The 17370-nt window shown below is 34.6% G+C and overlaps 2 protein-coding genes across 2 annotated transcripts; one reads left to right on the forward strand and one right to left on the reverse strand.

Moving 5' to 3' along the window:
* Positions 1–7215: 7215 nt before the first annotated feature.
* On the reverse strand, positions 7216–8637 carry LOC114762247 (uncharacterized). The gene has a single exon (XM_028951710.1). The coding sequence runs from the start codon at positions 8635–8637 to the stop codon at positions 7216–7218; it is 1422 nt and encodes a 473-aa protein (XP_028807543.1).
* Positions 8638–13596: 4959 nt separating this feature from the next.
* Positions 13597–15885, forward strand: LOC114762248 (receptor-like protein kinase THESEUS 1). The gene has a single exon (XM_028951711.1). The coding sequence runs from the start codon at positions 13597–13599 to the stop codon at positions 15883–15885; it is 2289 nt and encodes a 762-aa protein (XP_028807544.1).
* Positions 15886–17370: the final 1485 nt, after the last annotated feature.

Here is a 17370-nt window from a genome sequence, read left to right on the forward strand (position 1 = left end):
TATTCCTCTTATTTAACCAAACTAATCCTATTAATTGCATTTGTTAAATGAAGTTTTAAAAGAATATATTAGGAAAACCAACACATATTTTTGACAAATAACTAATTTATTTTCTTTTTTAATTTACTCATATTAATTAAATAAATTTTATATTAAGGATCCAAGTTAGTAGTCTGTTATAAGATTTAGATTCACACCTGTTTACCAGCATGCTCATAATTACATGTAACGGCACAACCAGAGTAACTTATTTGCCACTTGTTAAGATCCAAATATTCATAATGACGAATGGATAAGCATAGTAAGTCCGCAAGTTAAAGCATTTTTAAATGGGAAATAGTAAATTTGAATCCTGTGTGAAAGATATAACAAGTGCGTTGGTCATGACAAAAGGAAAAAAATTAGCATAACATAACAACAGCAACAATAATAAGTTTTATATTGAATCTTTTTTTTAAATCTATTTTCAAAGGACTTCATATTATTTGATCTGCTCTCTTGATGACACCACTAATAATCTTCTTTGTATATGTTTAAACTACCTCAAACAATTTTTTTTATAATTTCTCTTTAATAGGTATTTACGATATGCCAACTCTTCTCCATATATAGTCATTATGAATTTTATCTTTTATTGTACAACTACATATCTATCTCAATATTCAATATTGTAATTGTAACTATTTTAATCAAAATTTAAATTGATGTTTCTCGTTTGAAAAAAATATTCACTAAAAGATTAAGTTTTACGAAATATCTAGTAAAACTGTAGAAGATTTAAATTTTAAGAAATATACTAATGAGGTTTGTTTCGAATTTTTGTTGAATTTGAAAGGGCTAAAGTGAACTCAGAAATTAGAGAAGTTACATTAATATCTTATACAGGACTTTTAACTATAATCAGGGAAAAACTATAATTATATAAGTAATTAATTTCATTGGCAAAAACATTGCAAATGATCACTCCAGTATAATTTTAAAACGAGGAGAGACGTACGTCTAATTAAATTGAGTTGATCAAAACCTGTTGTGTGTATGTGTTGATATAATTCATTAGAGCTGTCAAAACGGGCTAAGCCCATCGGGCCAGCCCTTTTAAACCCTTTTAAGTGGAGGGCTGGGCTTGTATTTTAGGCTCAAAAATAAAAGGGCCAACCCTTTAAGGCCAAGGGCCAGCCCTCTTAAGCCTGCCTATTTTTTTATTATTATCAATATATTTATAAAGTTATAGATTAGTCTTTTATGAATAAGTTTAAATTAGAAAAATACTTAGAACAATCAATACTCAAACTAAATAATTGAAAAGAATTAGATGTCTTGGACTTGTGGAAGAAAAATTAAAATCAATTTTCAATTCTTTCAAGAATGGTAGTTGATATTCTTAACATTTTAATCACCATAATAGCTAGTAGATCTTCATTTACCATCGATTTACATATCTTAATAAAGTTTAAAACTTTTCTTATTCGAACAAATGTTCAGGCTCTTATTTGTACTTATAATTACTGCATAGTTTTATTTTAAATAAGATAAATGAAGACAAAAATCTTAATATTTTTATCACTAAAGAAGAGCTCACTTGTCATAAAGAACAATCAAATATTGCTGATCTTGATGATACTGATGAAGATGAAGATAAAGATAATAATGATGTTGATATTGTTAATCTTTAACTGCTAGGTTTTTATCTTTCTGTTTTTCATGTTTTGTTAGATTTTGATTTTTTTTATTTTGGACAATAGTTTATTGGCATTTAATTTTCTTTTCTATACACCACTAATTTATTTTACTTATATTTATAATTTGAATAAAAAATCTTAGAAGTTTTGTTGTTTTATTTTTTATTTTAAAATAATAAAAAAGAATTTAAATTTAAAAAAAAAACATAAAAGGGCCAGCCTTTTTAAGTTCTGAGCCCGCATGTCCAAGGGCCGGGCTTTAATAATTAGATAATTTTAAGGTATGTGGATTTTAAAGGGTCGACCTTTTTAGGCCCTGGCCCTTATTGACAGCTCTATAATTCATCCTGAACATACCAGTTAAAACTATTAGCTAAATAAGAAAATAACATTATTTTTTAAATACATACACAAAAGAAAGGCGTGTTGCTCAGGTTGAGTTCAGAACCCACTAATTAAATTGAGTTGATTAAATATTAAAATATAATATCAGGCAAAAAAAATTAAAAAATCTAATGTGAGAATATACTCCACATGATTTCATTTATTGATATATATTTATCTAGAATTTGATACTAGTATTTAGATCATATTTAAGTATTTTGTATCCTAATTGGGAGAAATTCCGATATAATTTTTTAACATTTACAATTAACTGAAAAGAAGCTTAATTTTAAAACAAAGAAGATTTTAAATGAAGTTAAACCAAATATTACGGAGATGATAAACTTTATTCTGAACACGTTGAAACTAAAATTGTTAACCAATTTAGAAAATGACACAACTTTTCTTAATAAATAAAAGATTTCTTCTATCTTTCGCGGCGGTCAAAATTCGCAAAAACTAAATGTCATAAATATTCCACAAACTTATTTAATTTAATTAGCAATTATTCAATTGTCAACCTAGCCACCGACTAAACTGAATAATTTCCATCCTCCTGCTGGCAAAGTCATGATACATTCACTTCAGCTATGTTCCTTGATCACATGATTAATTATACAAATTGTCGTGAGACCAGAGCAATAGGAAAAAAAATTTAAAAACTAACGTACAAATTGTCTATTTCAATCATCATACAAAATGAGTTCAACCTTATCTTTTAAGAAAAAGAGCACTCGACTTATGGATGTGTGTGTGTGCGGGTGTGATTTTTTAATTAGAAGACATGTACTAACAACTTAAAACTATAAGATTAAATCATACCTTGCAACCTCTCACTTATAGAAGAGTTTATATGACATTAGACTCTAAGGCGATTGGCATGATCCTTCATGAGTAGATCAATTTTTAAGTTTGTGTTTTTTTAATATTTTTTCTAAAATATGATGAGTATATTTCATATCTTATAGCAACAAATTTACCATCCAATAAAAAAAACTCTTTTGTAGGTGGCTATATTTTTTCTTCAATTTTTAATTGGTTATTTATATTTTTTTCTCTTGAATAAATCATTTAACTTTACTTATTAACATCATTAACTTATGTGATTTTGCTCTGTTAGTTGTTATGCGGAAGTTAACAATGTTGGAGAAAGAACAAAATTAAAAGATTTAATTAAGAGAAAAACATAGATATTAAATTAAAAATAAAAAAATATAGATTCTTATGAAATAGTTTTCCCTAAAAATAAATAAAAAGTTTAAAAGGGTCAAATTAAAAGAACCTTTTTCCATTCGTCAATCAACCATTTTTTCCTTCTCACCAAACTTTGTCACGCCACCAAACACCACTTCTGCACTCCAGGCATGGGAGAGATCAGTCTTGGGATTTAAATTCTTTTAAATTGAGAGATCATTGAACTTTGAGTTGTTTATATTAAGATTATTAAAATCTCAAATTTCAACAACAACACAAAAAACAAATACATCTCTCAGTCAAGCCTATCCAGAGTAAGTAATAAATTGATCGGAACATGACTGTCTCCGGGAATGTTTATGTGGAGAATGAACAAATAAGAATATGGAGTATTTAACACTGTAAGATTAATCAATAATTAATGAGGTAAATATGGAAAATGGTATTAAAAATTTTACACAAGCACTATTATAGTATTTCTTATAAATAGCTGTCTGCAAACATTTTCTTATGTATAGGAGAAGAAGTCGTTGGTGTACATGCTTGGAAACGTCAATTGATTGAGTTGTATGTAACAGAAGACAAGGGAATGCCGCAACTATTTAATTGGACACAGTTACTTGATTTGGTTTTTCTTCTATGCATGGGCAATGAATCATGTTCCTTCTTTTTCTCCTTTTTACTAGCCTTTTTATAAATAAGAGTATATTAAAACAAAGTACATTTTTTTAATATATTTATTACTTTTAACTACTATTAACAAATTTCTTATTTGAACTACGCAATTCAATTATTTGGATCTTATGAAAAGGATTGGAGACTTTAATCATTAATTAGCCCCATTGCATTGATTATTACGTGCTCCTATTAGCTCATTCTTCCTTTATCTTTTTATAAATAAGGGTGTCTTTGAAAATAAAATTGCATCATAAATGTAGAAATTGTATAACTAATTTTCAGAGACTAAAAAAAATTAGTTAAGTTACCTAGTTATAAAAATGTGCATTAATTTTTCTAAAATAACATTTTTAATTGTTTGCATTAAAATTACTTATTAATATAAATCCTCTTAATGTATGCAATTAATAAAGATAGTTTGAGAAAAATTATGAATTTGAGAGACAAAATATATTAAGATCTTATATTGAGGATCAAAATAAACCTCTCAACTAACTTCTACATTTTTTTTTGGTGAAAGAAAGAGGCCTAAGGCCCAAAGGAACAAAAACATCTAGCCTTCATCAATCCCGTGAGTCGAAGTCAGCAAACTTCCTTTGTCTTTCTCGAACTGAACACGCAGCCACTCTGGAACTTCTTCCCAGATTTTGCTTACATTGTCGGATTTCAAGCCCCATTTTGCCAAAGCATCAGCACAAATGTTCAGATCTCTCCCAATCTTGCAGATTCTCACAGTCCAGTCACGTTCCAAGAGCTCCAATATTCCTCTTTGGACCCTATCAACGAAACCAGCAGTTTCTTTGCCCTTCAATCGCTTAGCCAGAATTTCAGAGTCAGTTTCCATGATGATCTTACGAAAGCCTCTATTCCAAGCCAAGGTAAGCCCTTTCAAAATCCCCCAACTTTCTGCTTCTATCACGCCACAAAAGCCAAGTCTTTGGGCAAAACCACATATCCACTCACCTTCCTCATTTCACAGGACACCTCCACAACTCGCGAAGCTCGGATCACCACAACAAGCACCGTCTGAATTGATCTTAATCCACCCCAGATCCGGAGCAGACCACGACTTTTGAACAGTCAAAGTCTTGATATTCGACTTTACAACTAGACCTTTAGCATTCATAAATTCGTCTGCAAGAAACCAAATTCTATGAACGAGAGCCCCGCCTATTTTTTGTGAAGTCTGGAACACAAACTCATTCCTCTGCTTCCACAATATCCAGGTGGTGACACCAAAGATAATACACCAAGGTATGTCTCTAACCTTCCTTCTATCACTAAGGTTAGAAATTAGCCATTGTATGAGGGGATCAGAGAAAAAATTGGACTGGATATGACTGTCATTAGAGATTTCTAGCCAAACTGCACTAGCCCTCCTACAATCCCTGACAGCATGTAAAGTAGTTTCAAAACTTCCACAATCCTCACACGCTCCTTCCGCTCCCCATCTCTTGAATCTCAGAGCATTTGTATGCAGACTGTCATGAGCCACAAGCCATAGGAAACATCGAATCCTTTCTGGCCCATTCCACTTCCAAATTAGTTCCCACAATTTATTTCGAATTCCACAATTGTCACTTCTTAGTTTATTATACCCTTCCTTCACCGTATATGAACACTTGCTGCCTTTCCACGGAACCACATCAGAGCCTACGGCATATGGAGGATGAAAAGCACGTAGTTTTTTTTGGAGCCTCTTTATTTAGAAGAGCCTGAAGCCTTCTCCAGTCCCAACTCCGGTCAAAATCTACCATATCGGCAACCGAGCTTTCCAAACACCCATCATCGACCTCTTTCACACAGGAGTTGATAAGTAAAGTATCCTTATCCACCCAGGGTTCAAGCCAAAAAGAGGTATCTTTACTATCAACAATCCCCTTCCAAGAGTGAGCATTTAACACCTCCCAAACCACACCAATATCTCTCCATAGAGGAGAGGCAACCTTTGGAATATGAAGGATTGAAGAGAGCTCATTACCAGAATTATCCTTCCATTTCAAAACTTTTGCCCAAAAACCACAAGACTTATTCCTCAGCTTCCATGCCATCTTTAGTAAACAAGCCTGGTTCATCTCAGTTAGGCTTAACACCCCTAGTCCTCCGTTCCTCCTTGGTTTCTTAATAGTATCCCACCCAACTAGGTGCACCTTACAGGTTTCCTCCTTATGGCCCCATATAAAATTCCGTCGCACCCGCTCCACCTCCTCTAGAAGACCTTTAGGTAACAAGGTCACCATCATTGGGTAAATAGGAATCGCTCCCATGACAGACTTTGCTAGGGTAATTCTGCCAGCCATACTTAAGCAATTAACCTTCCAATTAGCTAATCTTCTCTTGACCTTGTCTAATACATAGCCATAGTTCTTCAATTTCCCCCTGTATTACTGAGTGGAATACCTAAGTAATTTCCTAATTCATCTGTTTCAACAAAACCAGAGAGATCAACCAGTTTCCTCGTAGTCTCAGGCGAGACATTCTTGGAGAAAAGGAGTGCTGACTTACCAGCATTAACCTTCTGTCCAGAAATATCACAGAAATGCTCCAAACACTTCATAGTTAACCTCATTTGTTCTTCTGAAGCTTCCCCAAACAACATTAGGTCATCAACAAACATTAGATGAGAAATCTCAGGGCCATTTCTTCCCACCTTAAAGGCTCGCCATCGCCCTCCTTCCTTGGCCCCTTGAATAATATGGGACAATTTTTCCATAGCAAGAACAAAAATATAGGGGGACAAGGGGTCTCCTTGTCGAATTCCTCTAGAGGGGTTAAAACCTTCAGTCTTCTCACCATTCCAAATCACTTGCATAGAGACAGAGGTAATACACCTCATTAACAACTTCTTGAACCCCTCAGCTAAGCCCAACTCACCTAAGACTTCCTTAATAAAACTCCACCTTAGCCTATCATAGGCTTTTTCCAAATCAATTTTAATAGCAAAATAGCCAACCTTTCCCTTCAAGAGTTTCATAGAATGAATAATCTCTTGGGCAACAACAATATTGTCTTGAATCTGTCTGCCTGGCACAAAACTGGCTTGGTTAGGGGATACAACCCTATTAAGAATCTGTTTCATCCTTTTAACAATAATTTTAGAAACACATTTGTAAACAACATTGCATAGGCCAATAGGTCTCATTTGCTTTAAGGAATCAGGCCTTTCCACCTTAGGAATTAACACCAGCAAAGTCTTATTCACTTCTTGCAAATCTTCCTCATTTCGCCAAAGTTTCTTCACAAACTCACTCACATCAGGGCCTATAAACTCCCATTCTCTTTAGAAGAAAATAGCAGGGAAACCATCTTCACCGGGGGCTTTAAAGGCTCCAATTGAAAACATGGCATCCCTCACTTCCTCATCCACAATATCTCTATCCATCCATTCTATCTCTTTTGATGGTAAAGTGGGAAAGGTGATCATCAGGTTCTCAGTCACCCCTAAATCTTGCTGGTCAGAATTCTTTTCTTCAGTAAATAGCTTTATAAAGAAATCCTTAGCCATTTCCTTTAATTCTTCTTGATCCTCTACCCAAATTTCTCCATCCCTTTTTAGCATAGCTACCTTATTTCTCCTTCTCCGATCAAGAGTTCGAACATGATAGAACTTAGTGTTTCTATCTCCATCGTTAATCCACTCTCTTCTAGATTTCTGGTACCACAGTATCTCTTCTTGACTCAGCACATCTTCAAGTTCTTTCTGCAAATTATCCTCCAGTTTGATTAAGGAAGGGCTGGGTCTATTGCAATTACTGATTTTCTTTTGGATTCCATCTAGTCTCGCAACCAAAAGCTTCTTCCTTTTATGAATACTTCTGAACACTTCACGGTTCCGAGAAATAAGACTATCACGCAATTTATTAAGTCTTCCATTAAATTTACCTTCCCTATTCCAGTTCTTCTGCAACATTTCCTCAAAGTTATTGTGAAGCAACCATGCCGCTTCAAATCTGAAAGGGCGTTCGCCACTAGGCTTATTTCTCTCTCCCAAACAAAGCAACAGAGGATTATGGTCAGAACACCCTATTCTGGTCAAAACTTTTATCATTGCATTTAGAAAGGAGCATCTCCAATTTACATTACACATACCCCTATCCAGCCTCTCAAAACTTCTCTCATAACCCTGCAGAATCAGCCCCTTCCAGGTGAATCTATTTCCCCAAGTACCGACATCCATCAAGCTGCACCTATTAATTCTTTCATTGAACAGCTCACATCTCCTTAACAGAATAGGTGCTCCTCCCTTCTTTTCCCCTTGGTCTCTAATATCGTTAAAGTCTCCCAAGAGAAACCAAGGGCTTGCAGAAACTAAAGTAAACTGAAACATTTCTTCCCAGAACAAGCATTTATCTCTTTCCCTTGGCCCAACATAGGCAATAGTAACCACCCACTCCAAATTACTCGGCCCCTTTACTGCCAAATGTACATATTGCGCATTTTCTTTTAGCACTGAAAACTTCAGCTCATCATCTCTCCAAGCCACCCAAATACCACCAGAAAATCCTAAACCTGGCACAGCCACAAAGTTGGTTAACCCTATTTTATGGAACACTTCCTCTGCCCTGGTATGACTAACTCTAGTCTCCAAAAGACGCACCAAAACCGGTCGCCTTTCCTGCACCAGCAACTTTAAACTTCTCTCAAACCTCCTGCTACCAGCACCTCTACAGTTCCACACCAAAAACTGATGATCATAGTTCATGGGTAAAATAGAAATAAGAGGGGGCCAAATCAGCAATTAATCTATGCTCATCACAGCACTATTCCATTGCCTCTCTGCATCCTCCATCCCACTACCATTGACCTCATTCTCTTCCACCCCTCCAGAATTAGGGGGTCTTCCTTCATTTCCATCTTTGAATTGTAGGATTTCTTTTGCAATTTCTGGGGTTTCTTGGACAACATTAACATCCAATTCCTTCAAACAGCCTCTATTAGAGTCCACAATCATAGTACTATTGTTGCGCACTGCAATAGTGTCCTCATTAACAGTCCTCTGTCTCCCCTTCATGCTACCTTGCTTGTTAGACTTGGAGCTACACTTCACGACTTCCCTGTTCTCATACACCACAGGTAAGCTCATTTGTGATTCATTATTATTTGCTTTGGAGTTTTCCATAGATTTCCTCTTATACCATATCTTCTCCTGTACAACCTCTGTTGGCCTTTTGTCTTCCACCATCAGTTCATTCTCATGAATTTCTACTTCAGTCACATTCGCTAGGTTCCTGAACCTTGAGCCTGAACCATTCTGACCCCCTCTTGATACTTCTTCCTTTCTGTTGCCTTGGTTAAACCTGCGCAGACTCCTATTCTTCTGTACCTTAGACCATTCACCAAAAACATATTCCTCCCTTTCACTTGGGACTTCAGGATTAGCTTGACCCTCTTCTCTAAAACCATGCTTCTTCTCACTACATTCCTTCTTAGTGTGTCCATACATACCACAACAAAAGCATAAGAGGTGAAGCCCTTCATAAACTATGGGTCTTTCCTTCTTATCAATGATATACAAGGGAAGGAGAGGCTTCCTCAGGTCCACCTGCACACCCACTCTTGCATATCCCCCTCTAGTTTGCATAGATGTCGACATGTCCACCTTAACTGTACTTCCAATCTCATTCCCCATAGCTTCTAGGATACCCTCATCATAATACTCCAGGGGCAAGTCCGGAAACCTAACCCAAATCAACACTTCTTCAATTGCCTCCACTTTAGGGTCAAAATTTGGTTTCCATTCCCTCACAGTGAGATACAAGTCAGAAATCATCCATGGTCCCCTCATAAGAGCCAGTTCATAATCCTCAACAGACGTAAAATTGACAATAAAAAAATCATTTGAGAGATCAACTACCGAAACCACCCCTGATCTAGCCCACATTTTTTGAATTCTTTGCTCCATCCTTACTAATCCCAATTTCCTGCCTAAGAGCTTAACAATTAAGCTCAACTTAAAAGGTTTTCTGATTTTCTGCAGGGCTTCATTCGAAAAGACGAATTCCGAAACAGCGAACCTACCTTTTTGGTGCTTCAAAACAGTAATGTGCGACTTCATCGAGCCAAATGGGACTCCATCGTCTTCCATATTCAGTCTTCTATTCTCTACCTCCGTGTTCGCACCAGTGCCTTTAAGCATTTCAGAGAAAGATCTCTGTCTTCCTTCATCATCCCCTTCGCTTCCAGCATTAGATTTAATCTTCTTCTTAAAACGTTGCAGTAAATCAGCTTCCTCCGCCGAGTGCCGCCTAGGAGCTTTGATCATTGGAAAATCCGCCATCGAGAGAGCCGGAAGGCTCGCCATTACTCCTAGTGATGATTGATTCTTTGTTCTATGAAGTCGTTGGATGAAGACTTTATGGAGAATGGGTTCCCCGATATATTTGAAGCTAAAGGGTTAGGCTGGAGATACTTATCGTCCTCTTCCCAAACTCTAAAAAGAGTGCTGTTTTGGGAAGGGACTAAAGAGCGGCTTCCTAGTCTCAGGCGAGACATTCTTGGAGAAAAATAGAAAGAGATCATATATTTATTGCATTCAACTTTTTTCAGCCAACACATTCAATTAATTTTTACGAACTTTTTTATTTACTATTTTAGTTCTACTTATAAATAACTTCTGACATGTTTTATTAATTTTACTTTAAAATTTAACAATTTTTCAATTCTATCCCTATTTAATATAGTATATATTTTCCCAAAAAAATAACAATCTATACAGTAATAAATAAAGAATAAAATAGTACGTTAATACAAAAGAAAACAATTATCAAAATCAATTAAAGCAAACAATTTGAGAGAAACAAATTCACTTGATCATGCCATGAGCTTTCATATTATTACGTGTTGTAATAGTTTTCATATGTGAATAGTGTTTTTCCAACGCCAAATCTGTGTGCTTGACCCATTTACAAGTTCATTTGGCAAAAAGTGGTTTTAGAGAGCATCCAGTTTTATCGATACGTACAAAGTCACATACGTAACCTACTTTTCTTTTCTTTGTTTTTTTTTTTTTGACCATGAATTCGCATAAATTACTTGATGTTTACACTCGAATATGACCCACAATTAGCAACATATTAAATGATAATATGTGATCTATCACATAGTATTTATCAGCTGGACAAACTTTGTATTAAGCATGTGTTTGCCTTGCCGCCAAAAATGGACTTTTAACAAATTCAGCAGATTGTTGGGATCTTTACATGCACCGACTGTGTAAATTGAATAGTTTTCTTCCTCAATTAATTATACGAGTTGTCTTGAGGCCTAAAAAAGAATTTACGCAAAAAAATTGGCTATTTCAAACACTATTCCCTTCTCATAATTAAGATCCCGAAATTTAAATTATTTTGGTCTTTTTTATAAGATTATACTCCTTTGATTCTATTTATATGGCAGATAAAAAAGACATTTTTTGGTCCTATTTAGAGAACACTAGTAGAAATTTTTTATATGGATATATAATTTTATTTTTCGTTTATTATTGTGTTGATTTTGTTTACATGAGGCATAGTGTATATTAAACAGGAATAAAATTAAAAAATTATTGAATTTTAAATGACGGTTAATGAAATTTAAGGTTTTCATTAGTTTGTGTAAAACATATTAGAAGTGACTTATAAATAGGACAAGAGGAATATTTAACAGTGTATGACCATTAAATGTATTTTTATCAATTTTATCCCTAATTAATTTTTTAAATTATGTCTACTCCTATTTCTCTCGTATTATATTTTCTTTAATTCTTTATCTTATTACTAGTAATTTTTTTCTTATTTATCCCTTTATTAAATAAAGGTATACTTAGAAAAAATTTTAAATTTTAAATATTTATTTTTTAATTAATTTTAACTGTTTTTTTATGAAAAGGATTTTATAAATAAGACAGAAAGGAGTATACAATTTGAGATTAACATTTTTTAAGGGAAAGTTGCACTCCTTCACTCATGCAGGCATGCATTATGTCTGAAAAAGGGCGCGCGCACACATATATATGGATCCTTTTGGTTGAAAGATTTTATTTTATTTTTTTAAATAAAGTAAAAAAATATTGAAATAAGAAATTAACAAATTAACAAAATTGAAATATGAGATCTAATCCATTGTTTTCAATCAAAAGACAGCATCTTGTTTCCAATTATGAGACTCGAAATCCCATGTTTGATGACTTCAATCATTTTTAAAAAAAAAAATTATAAGTAAAAAATTAAAAATTCAAGAAAAAGATAAAATAAAAGAAATAACAGTTAAATGGTAAAGAGAGACGCAACCTACGAATCCTAATTTTTTAATTTTTAACTTTGACCTTGAAGACTGTATTATGATTATTGATAAGGTGTTTCCTACGCTTTTTCTCTTGTGTTTATCTGTACGGATTTTATTTGCTTTTTGTGTAATTCTGTTTCTCAAAAGAAAGAATCACTAAAGGTATGTTTGGATGGAAGCTAAATTATAGTTTTTAAAATACTTTTATGATATACGAAATAAATATGTAGAAGAGTCTGTCTTGTTTTGCCAAAAAATATTTTTGAAAAGCACTTTTTCATCTTGTCAAACACCCCCAAATCATATTCCAATGTTATTAGGTCTAATAAAAAAAATATTTTTTTATGATTTTTATGAGTTTTTTTATTATTATTAGTGATTATAATATTGCGTTTTAACTTTTAATACTAAATAAAAATGATTTTTAAAAAAAAAATACAAGGATGAATGAAAAATTAACATGGTCACCGGTCTTCTAGGTAGGAAACATCAACGGTCTCTGAAAAGACCCTTACTTTACATGTCTGCTAATACGAAGCATCGTGACGGATTAGGGTCTAATTGGTTTGATTGATTAATGTACGAATGGCAAAATGATGTCCAAACAGTATATAAATATCGTATTTTTATATCGAAATTCGAAATTAATATATAACTCTTTTGTTGACAAAAAATATAACTTTTCCAATGGTAAAATGATATGCTTGTGTATACTATAAAGATATCAGGTTAAAAAAAAAAGGATACTTGAAAGATAATAATTAATTAATTTAATTTTCATAACCAAGCATAATGAGCATCAAAATGTACTTTATCTGATTTCCGTGTAGATCGATTGATAAAGAATTGATACCCATATTTGATTATATTGACTCATTCAACACGCAAGCATAAACTTAGCCAAAAAAATCATTGCCAATTTAAAATATAGTAATGAAAGATATGTAATTGCTAATTCAATCACTGGACCCCTGTTCCGGACTTTTCGAGATATAATAATTTTGTTTTAATTTGTGGTTTCCTTTCCCTTCTTAGTCAATTTCTTGGCACTTTCATGCCTCTTTTGGTCGGTTTTGGTTTTTTGGAAGCGAGAATATAAAATGGGAGTAGATATGCTCTTGTTGCATTTTTTAACATTGCTTTCACTTCTAAATGACCATCCATGCATCCTTTCTTTTGTCAGATATCCGATCTTGTTTTCAAGACTTATATCAATTCAACCGAATACAAACCCTTTTTAAACCAGAACGAACTTAACTGGACAGGGATTCGACTAATAGACTAAACGTAGAGATCTGGAAGGAGGTAAGAAATCATGTGACGACTAAATTAACCCATCCTCGTACGACGTTGGAATAATCTCCTCTATTATAAATTAACGATGTGGTTTGTTCGAACAATGACATTTGATCGATCGAAGATGAGGAACCTCGAGTTTTATTACTCTCTCATTCTTCTTCTGTTCATAATTCATTCATCCTGCTCTACGTCCACAGATGCTCCTCTTGATAGTTACTTCATTGCTTGCGGTTCTTCCAATAACATTACTCATCTTCATCGTACCTTTGTTCCTGATTCTCAACAACCCTCTGTTACATTTGATTCTGAACATTCTGATATTATTAATTCTTCTAGAACTTTCTCCCCGATTTACCAATCTGCTAGAACTTTCTCAACCTCAGCTTCTTACAACTTCGACATGAACCACAAAGGCTGGCATTTCGTCCGACTCTACTTTTATCCTCTTTCCAAAACGTTGGCTTCAGCCTCGTTCAGTGTTGTCGCTGGAAGCTATGTCCTCCTTGATCGCTTTAGCTTTAACACCTCTAAACACAATAGTACTTACTTGTTCAAGGAGTTTGTGATTTATGTCAGTACTGACATTTTAATCCTCACTTTTGTTCCTTTTAGAGACTCCGATGTTGCATTTGCGAATGCCATTGAGGTTGTTTCTATCCCAGATAAGATATTCTCTTTTGGTCACACCTTATCTTTTCCAAAATTGAAAGATACTGCTCTTGAAACCATGTATCGCTTGAACATGGGAGGCCACTCTTTAGTCCCTTCCCAAAACAGCACTCTTTTCAGAGTTTGGGAAGAGGACGATAAGTATCTCCAGCCTAACCCTTTAGCTTCAAATATATCAGGGAACCCATTCTCCATAAAGTCTTCATCCAACGACTTCGTGTCTTCCGAGGTAGCACCTGCAGATGTTTATGCCACCGCAAAAGCCTTGAAAAACATTTTGAGCAAGTCCAATTTGACTTGGGTCTTCCCAGCGAGTCCAAATTTCAAATACATACTGAGGATGCATTTCTGCGATATAATAAGCAAGTCCAGAAACAGCTTGTTTTTCAATGTGTACGTAAACTCCGAGGTTGTGATGAAAAATCTGAATCTATCAGCCTTTACCTATGATATTGGTGTTCCATACGTGATCGACTATGTCACCAATAATACTTCTGAAGAAGATTCAGATAACTTGAGTGTGACTGTGGAAGCTGGTGGCCTTGAGCAGGGCCTTAATGCTATCTTGAACGGGCTAGAGATTCTGAAAATGAGCAACGACGTTAGAAACTTGGATGGGCTTTCCTCAGTTGACGATATATTTTCTAAGTCAGATCGGAACATTCCAAGAGTAGCATTAATCATTTCGAGCTGTGGCATGGCAGCTTTGCTTTTGTTCGCATGTGTTATTTATTACTTTTATGGTCGCATAAGAGCTGGCAAGTCCAACATCACTCTTTCAAACAACGAAGGAAGACTCAGAATATTCACGTTCGAGGAGATTCAAAAAGCAACCAACAATTTCGATAAGAGCTATCATGTCGGCAATGGTGGGTTTGGGAAGGTGTTCATGGGACAGCTCAAAGACGGTACGATGATTGCGACGAAGAAAGCAAATCCTCAGTCCAATCAAGGCATTGCCGAGTTTCAGAACGAGATCAAATTCTTATCGAAACTTCGTCACCAAAATCTCGTCTCTCTTCTTGGATATTGCTACGAGGACAACCAAATGGTTCTGGTTTATGCCTACATGGTAAACGGATCTCTGGACGACCTTCTGTACGGGAAAAACGTCGTCGTCCCGCTCTCATGGAGGCAAAGGCTTGAAATCTGCATAGGAGCAGCCACTGGGCTTCATTATCTTCACACAGGTACGGGTGGTTGTCAAAGCATAATACACAGAGACGTGAAGGCGGCGAATATTCTGTTGGATGAGAATTTGGTGGCCAAAGTTTCAGACTTTGGGATCTCACGGAGTGGCCCATCTTCAGATAAGTCCCATGTGACCACTGTTGTGAAGGGAAGCTTCGGTTACTTAGATCCTGAGTACTTCAGAACGCAGCGTTTGACAGAGAAATCAGATGTGTACTCATTTGGGATTGTGCTTTTGGAAGTTCTATGTGGGAGGCCTGCTCTGAATCGTGCCCTACCTGTCGAAGCAAAGAATCTGGCAAACTGGGCTCTGAGAAAAGTTGAAAATGATGAATCATCACTGGAAGAGATAATAGACGCGAGGCTAATTGGTGACGCGAAACGTGAATCTGTGAAGAAGGTTTGGGAAGTGGCTAAGATGTGTTTGGAAGGAAAAAGGATCAAGAGGCCAACAATGGGATACGTCATGTCTGGTTTACAGGATGCTCTCCACCTTCATCTCCATACAGAAGCCCTAGCTAGCTACTGATGAAGAAATTAATGTAATTCAATCCCATCTTCAGTCAGTTTTTTAAGTGTTGCGTTTCTTGTCTTGGTCAGAGAAGTTAGAAGGTAATAACCTCGCTCTTGCTGGTTTTTTTTTTTTTGGGGACATCAACCCTAGCTTGTTGCTGGTTGTGTCTTCAAATTAACAATAATCAACCATGTGTGAGTGTTTAGTTTGATCATGATGTAAGTTGTTGGGTTGTGATTTGTCCAGTTCATCTGATTAAGTCTCTGTTATGTTCTAATCCTTGGCATGTTTGTAAGATGTTGTTTAGTTTGATGTAGTTGTGTTGTGATTTGCCCAGTTTCATCTGATCAAGACTCTGTTATATATGTCCTAATCCATTGAATTTTTGCAAAGATAGATATATGGGGTATATATGATCGATTGTGCTTATATCGGATTTTCTACCCAAGAAGGAAACCCAAATTAAACAATGATGACACACGCACATTTTAATTATGCGTGATTAAAAAAAAATTATATAGATGCTTATGTTGGGTTTTGTTGTTTGTGTGTCGGAACTTAATTCTGTATTGATGTGATTATTGTTTATTTATTTTTATGATAAATAATAAATAATTAGTTTGCGCTTTCCAGTTTGTTATGTTTTGAAGAGATTATTCCTGTGAATTACGCAAGTACTCCAGATTAAGGCTGATTCCAATAAGATAAAACTGCTTATTTTTTATTCACGCACGTTTAAATCGAGATTTGTATTAATTAAAAGAAAAATCGAGACCCCAGGCAATATCAACAATGTCTCCCATTTTTCGATTTTGGTATTGTATTATTTCACGCGTTTTCCCCATGCCAATGCATAAGTAGGGCATAAGCAATAAATACGGTGTGCTTTCTCTGAATTTAATCTCAAAAGTGTTAATTTAAAAAGGGAAAATAGCAAAATAAAACTGTTAAAATAGAAAAATTGTAAATAGGAACCCGTTACAACATTAGTATGGATTTTGACAATAATTTTGTGAACAAATCCTTCTGTGCTATTTTTCAATTTTGGCTGTCTTATTTTTGTGATTTGTCCATTTAAAAATGACAATATCATTTATTTTTCATCTTCCTAACATATTGTGTCTTGTATATGTTCGAATTTATATGTTGATATGCGTATAATGGATCTCTCATTTTTTATTATAATTTTTGTCAATAATATACACATTAAATAAATTAAAACTATTTGTTATTCCTCAAAAATTAAAAGAGGAGGCAAATCATCCTCTCTCTCTCTCTCTCTCTATATATATATATATATATATATATATATATTTATATTTATATGCTTGCTTTCCAACCAAGGAAAAGCAATGAATCACAGGCCACGGAGGATGGGGTTAAAAATACTTTTCGAGGGACAAGGTTTGCAGAGGATTGGTTGATATATTGTATAGGAAATGGAAAGATAAGCAAGTAATTAGCTGCTTTCTCCATCCTAAAATATAAATCATATATAAT

The sequence above is a fragment of the Neltuma alba genome, unplaced genomic scaffold, assembly GCF_004799145.2.
Source record: "Neltuma alba isolate B1F8T4 unplaced genomic scaffold, ASM479914v2 tig00011202_pilon, whole genome shotgun sequence".
In the NCBI taxonomy this organism is placed as follows: Eukaryota; Viridiplantae; Streptophyta; class Magnoliopsida; order Fabales; family Fabaceae; genus Neltuma; species Neltuma alba.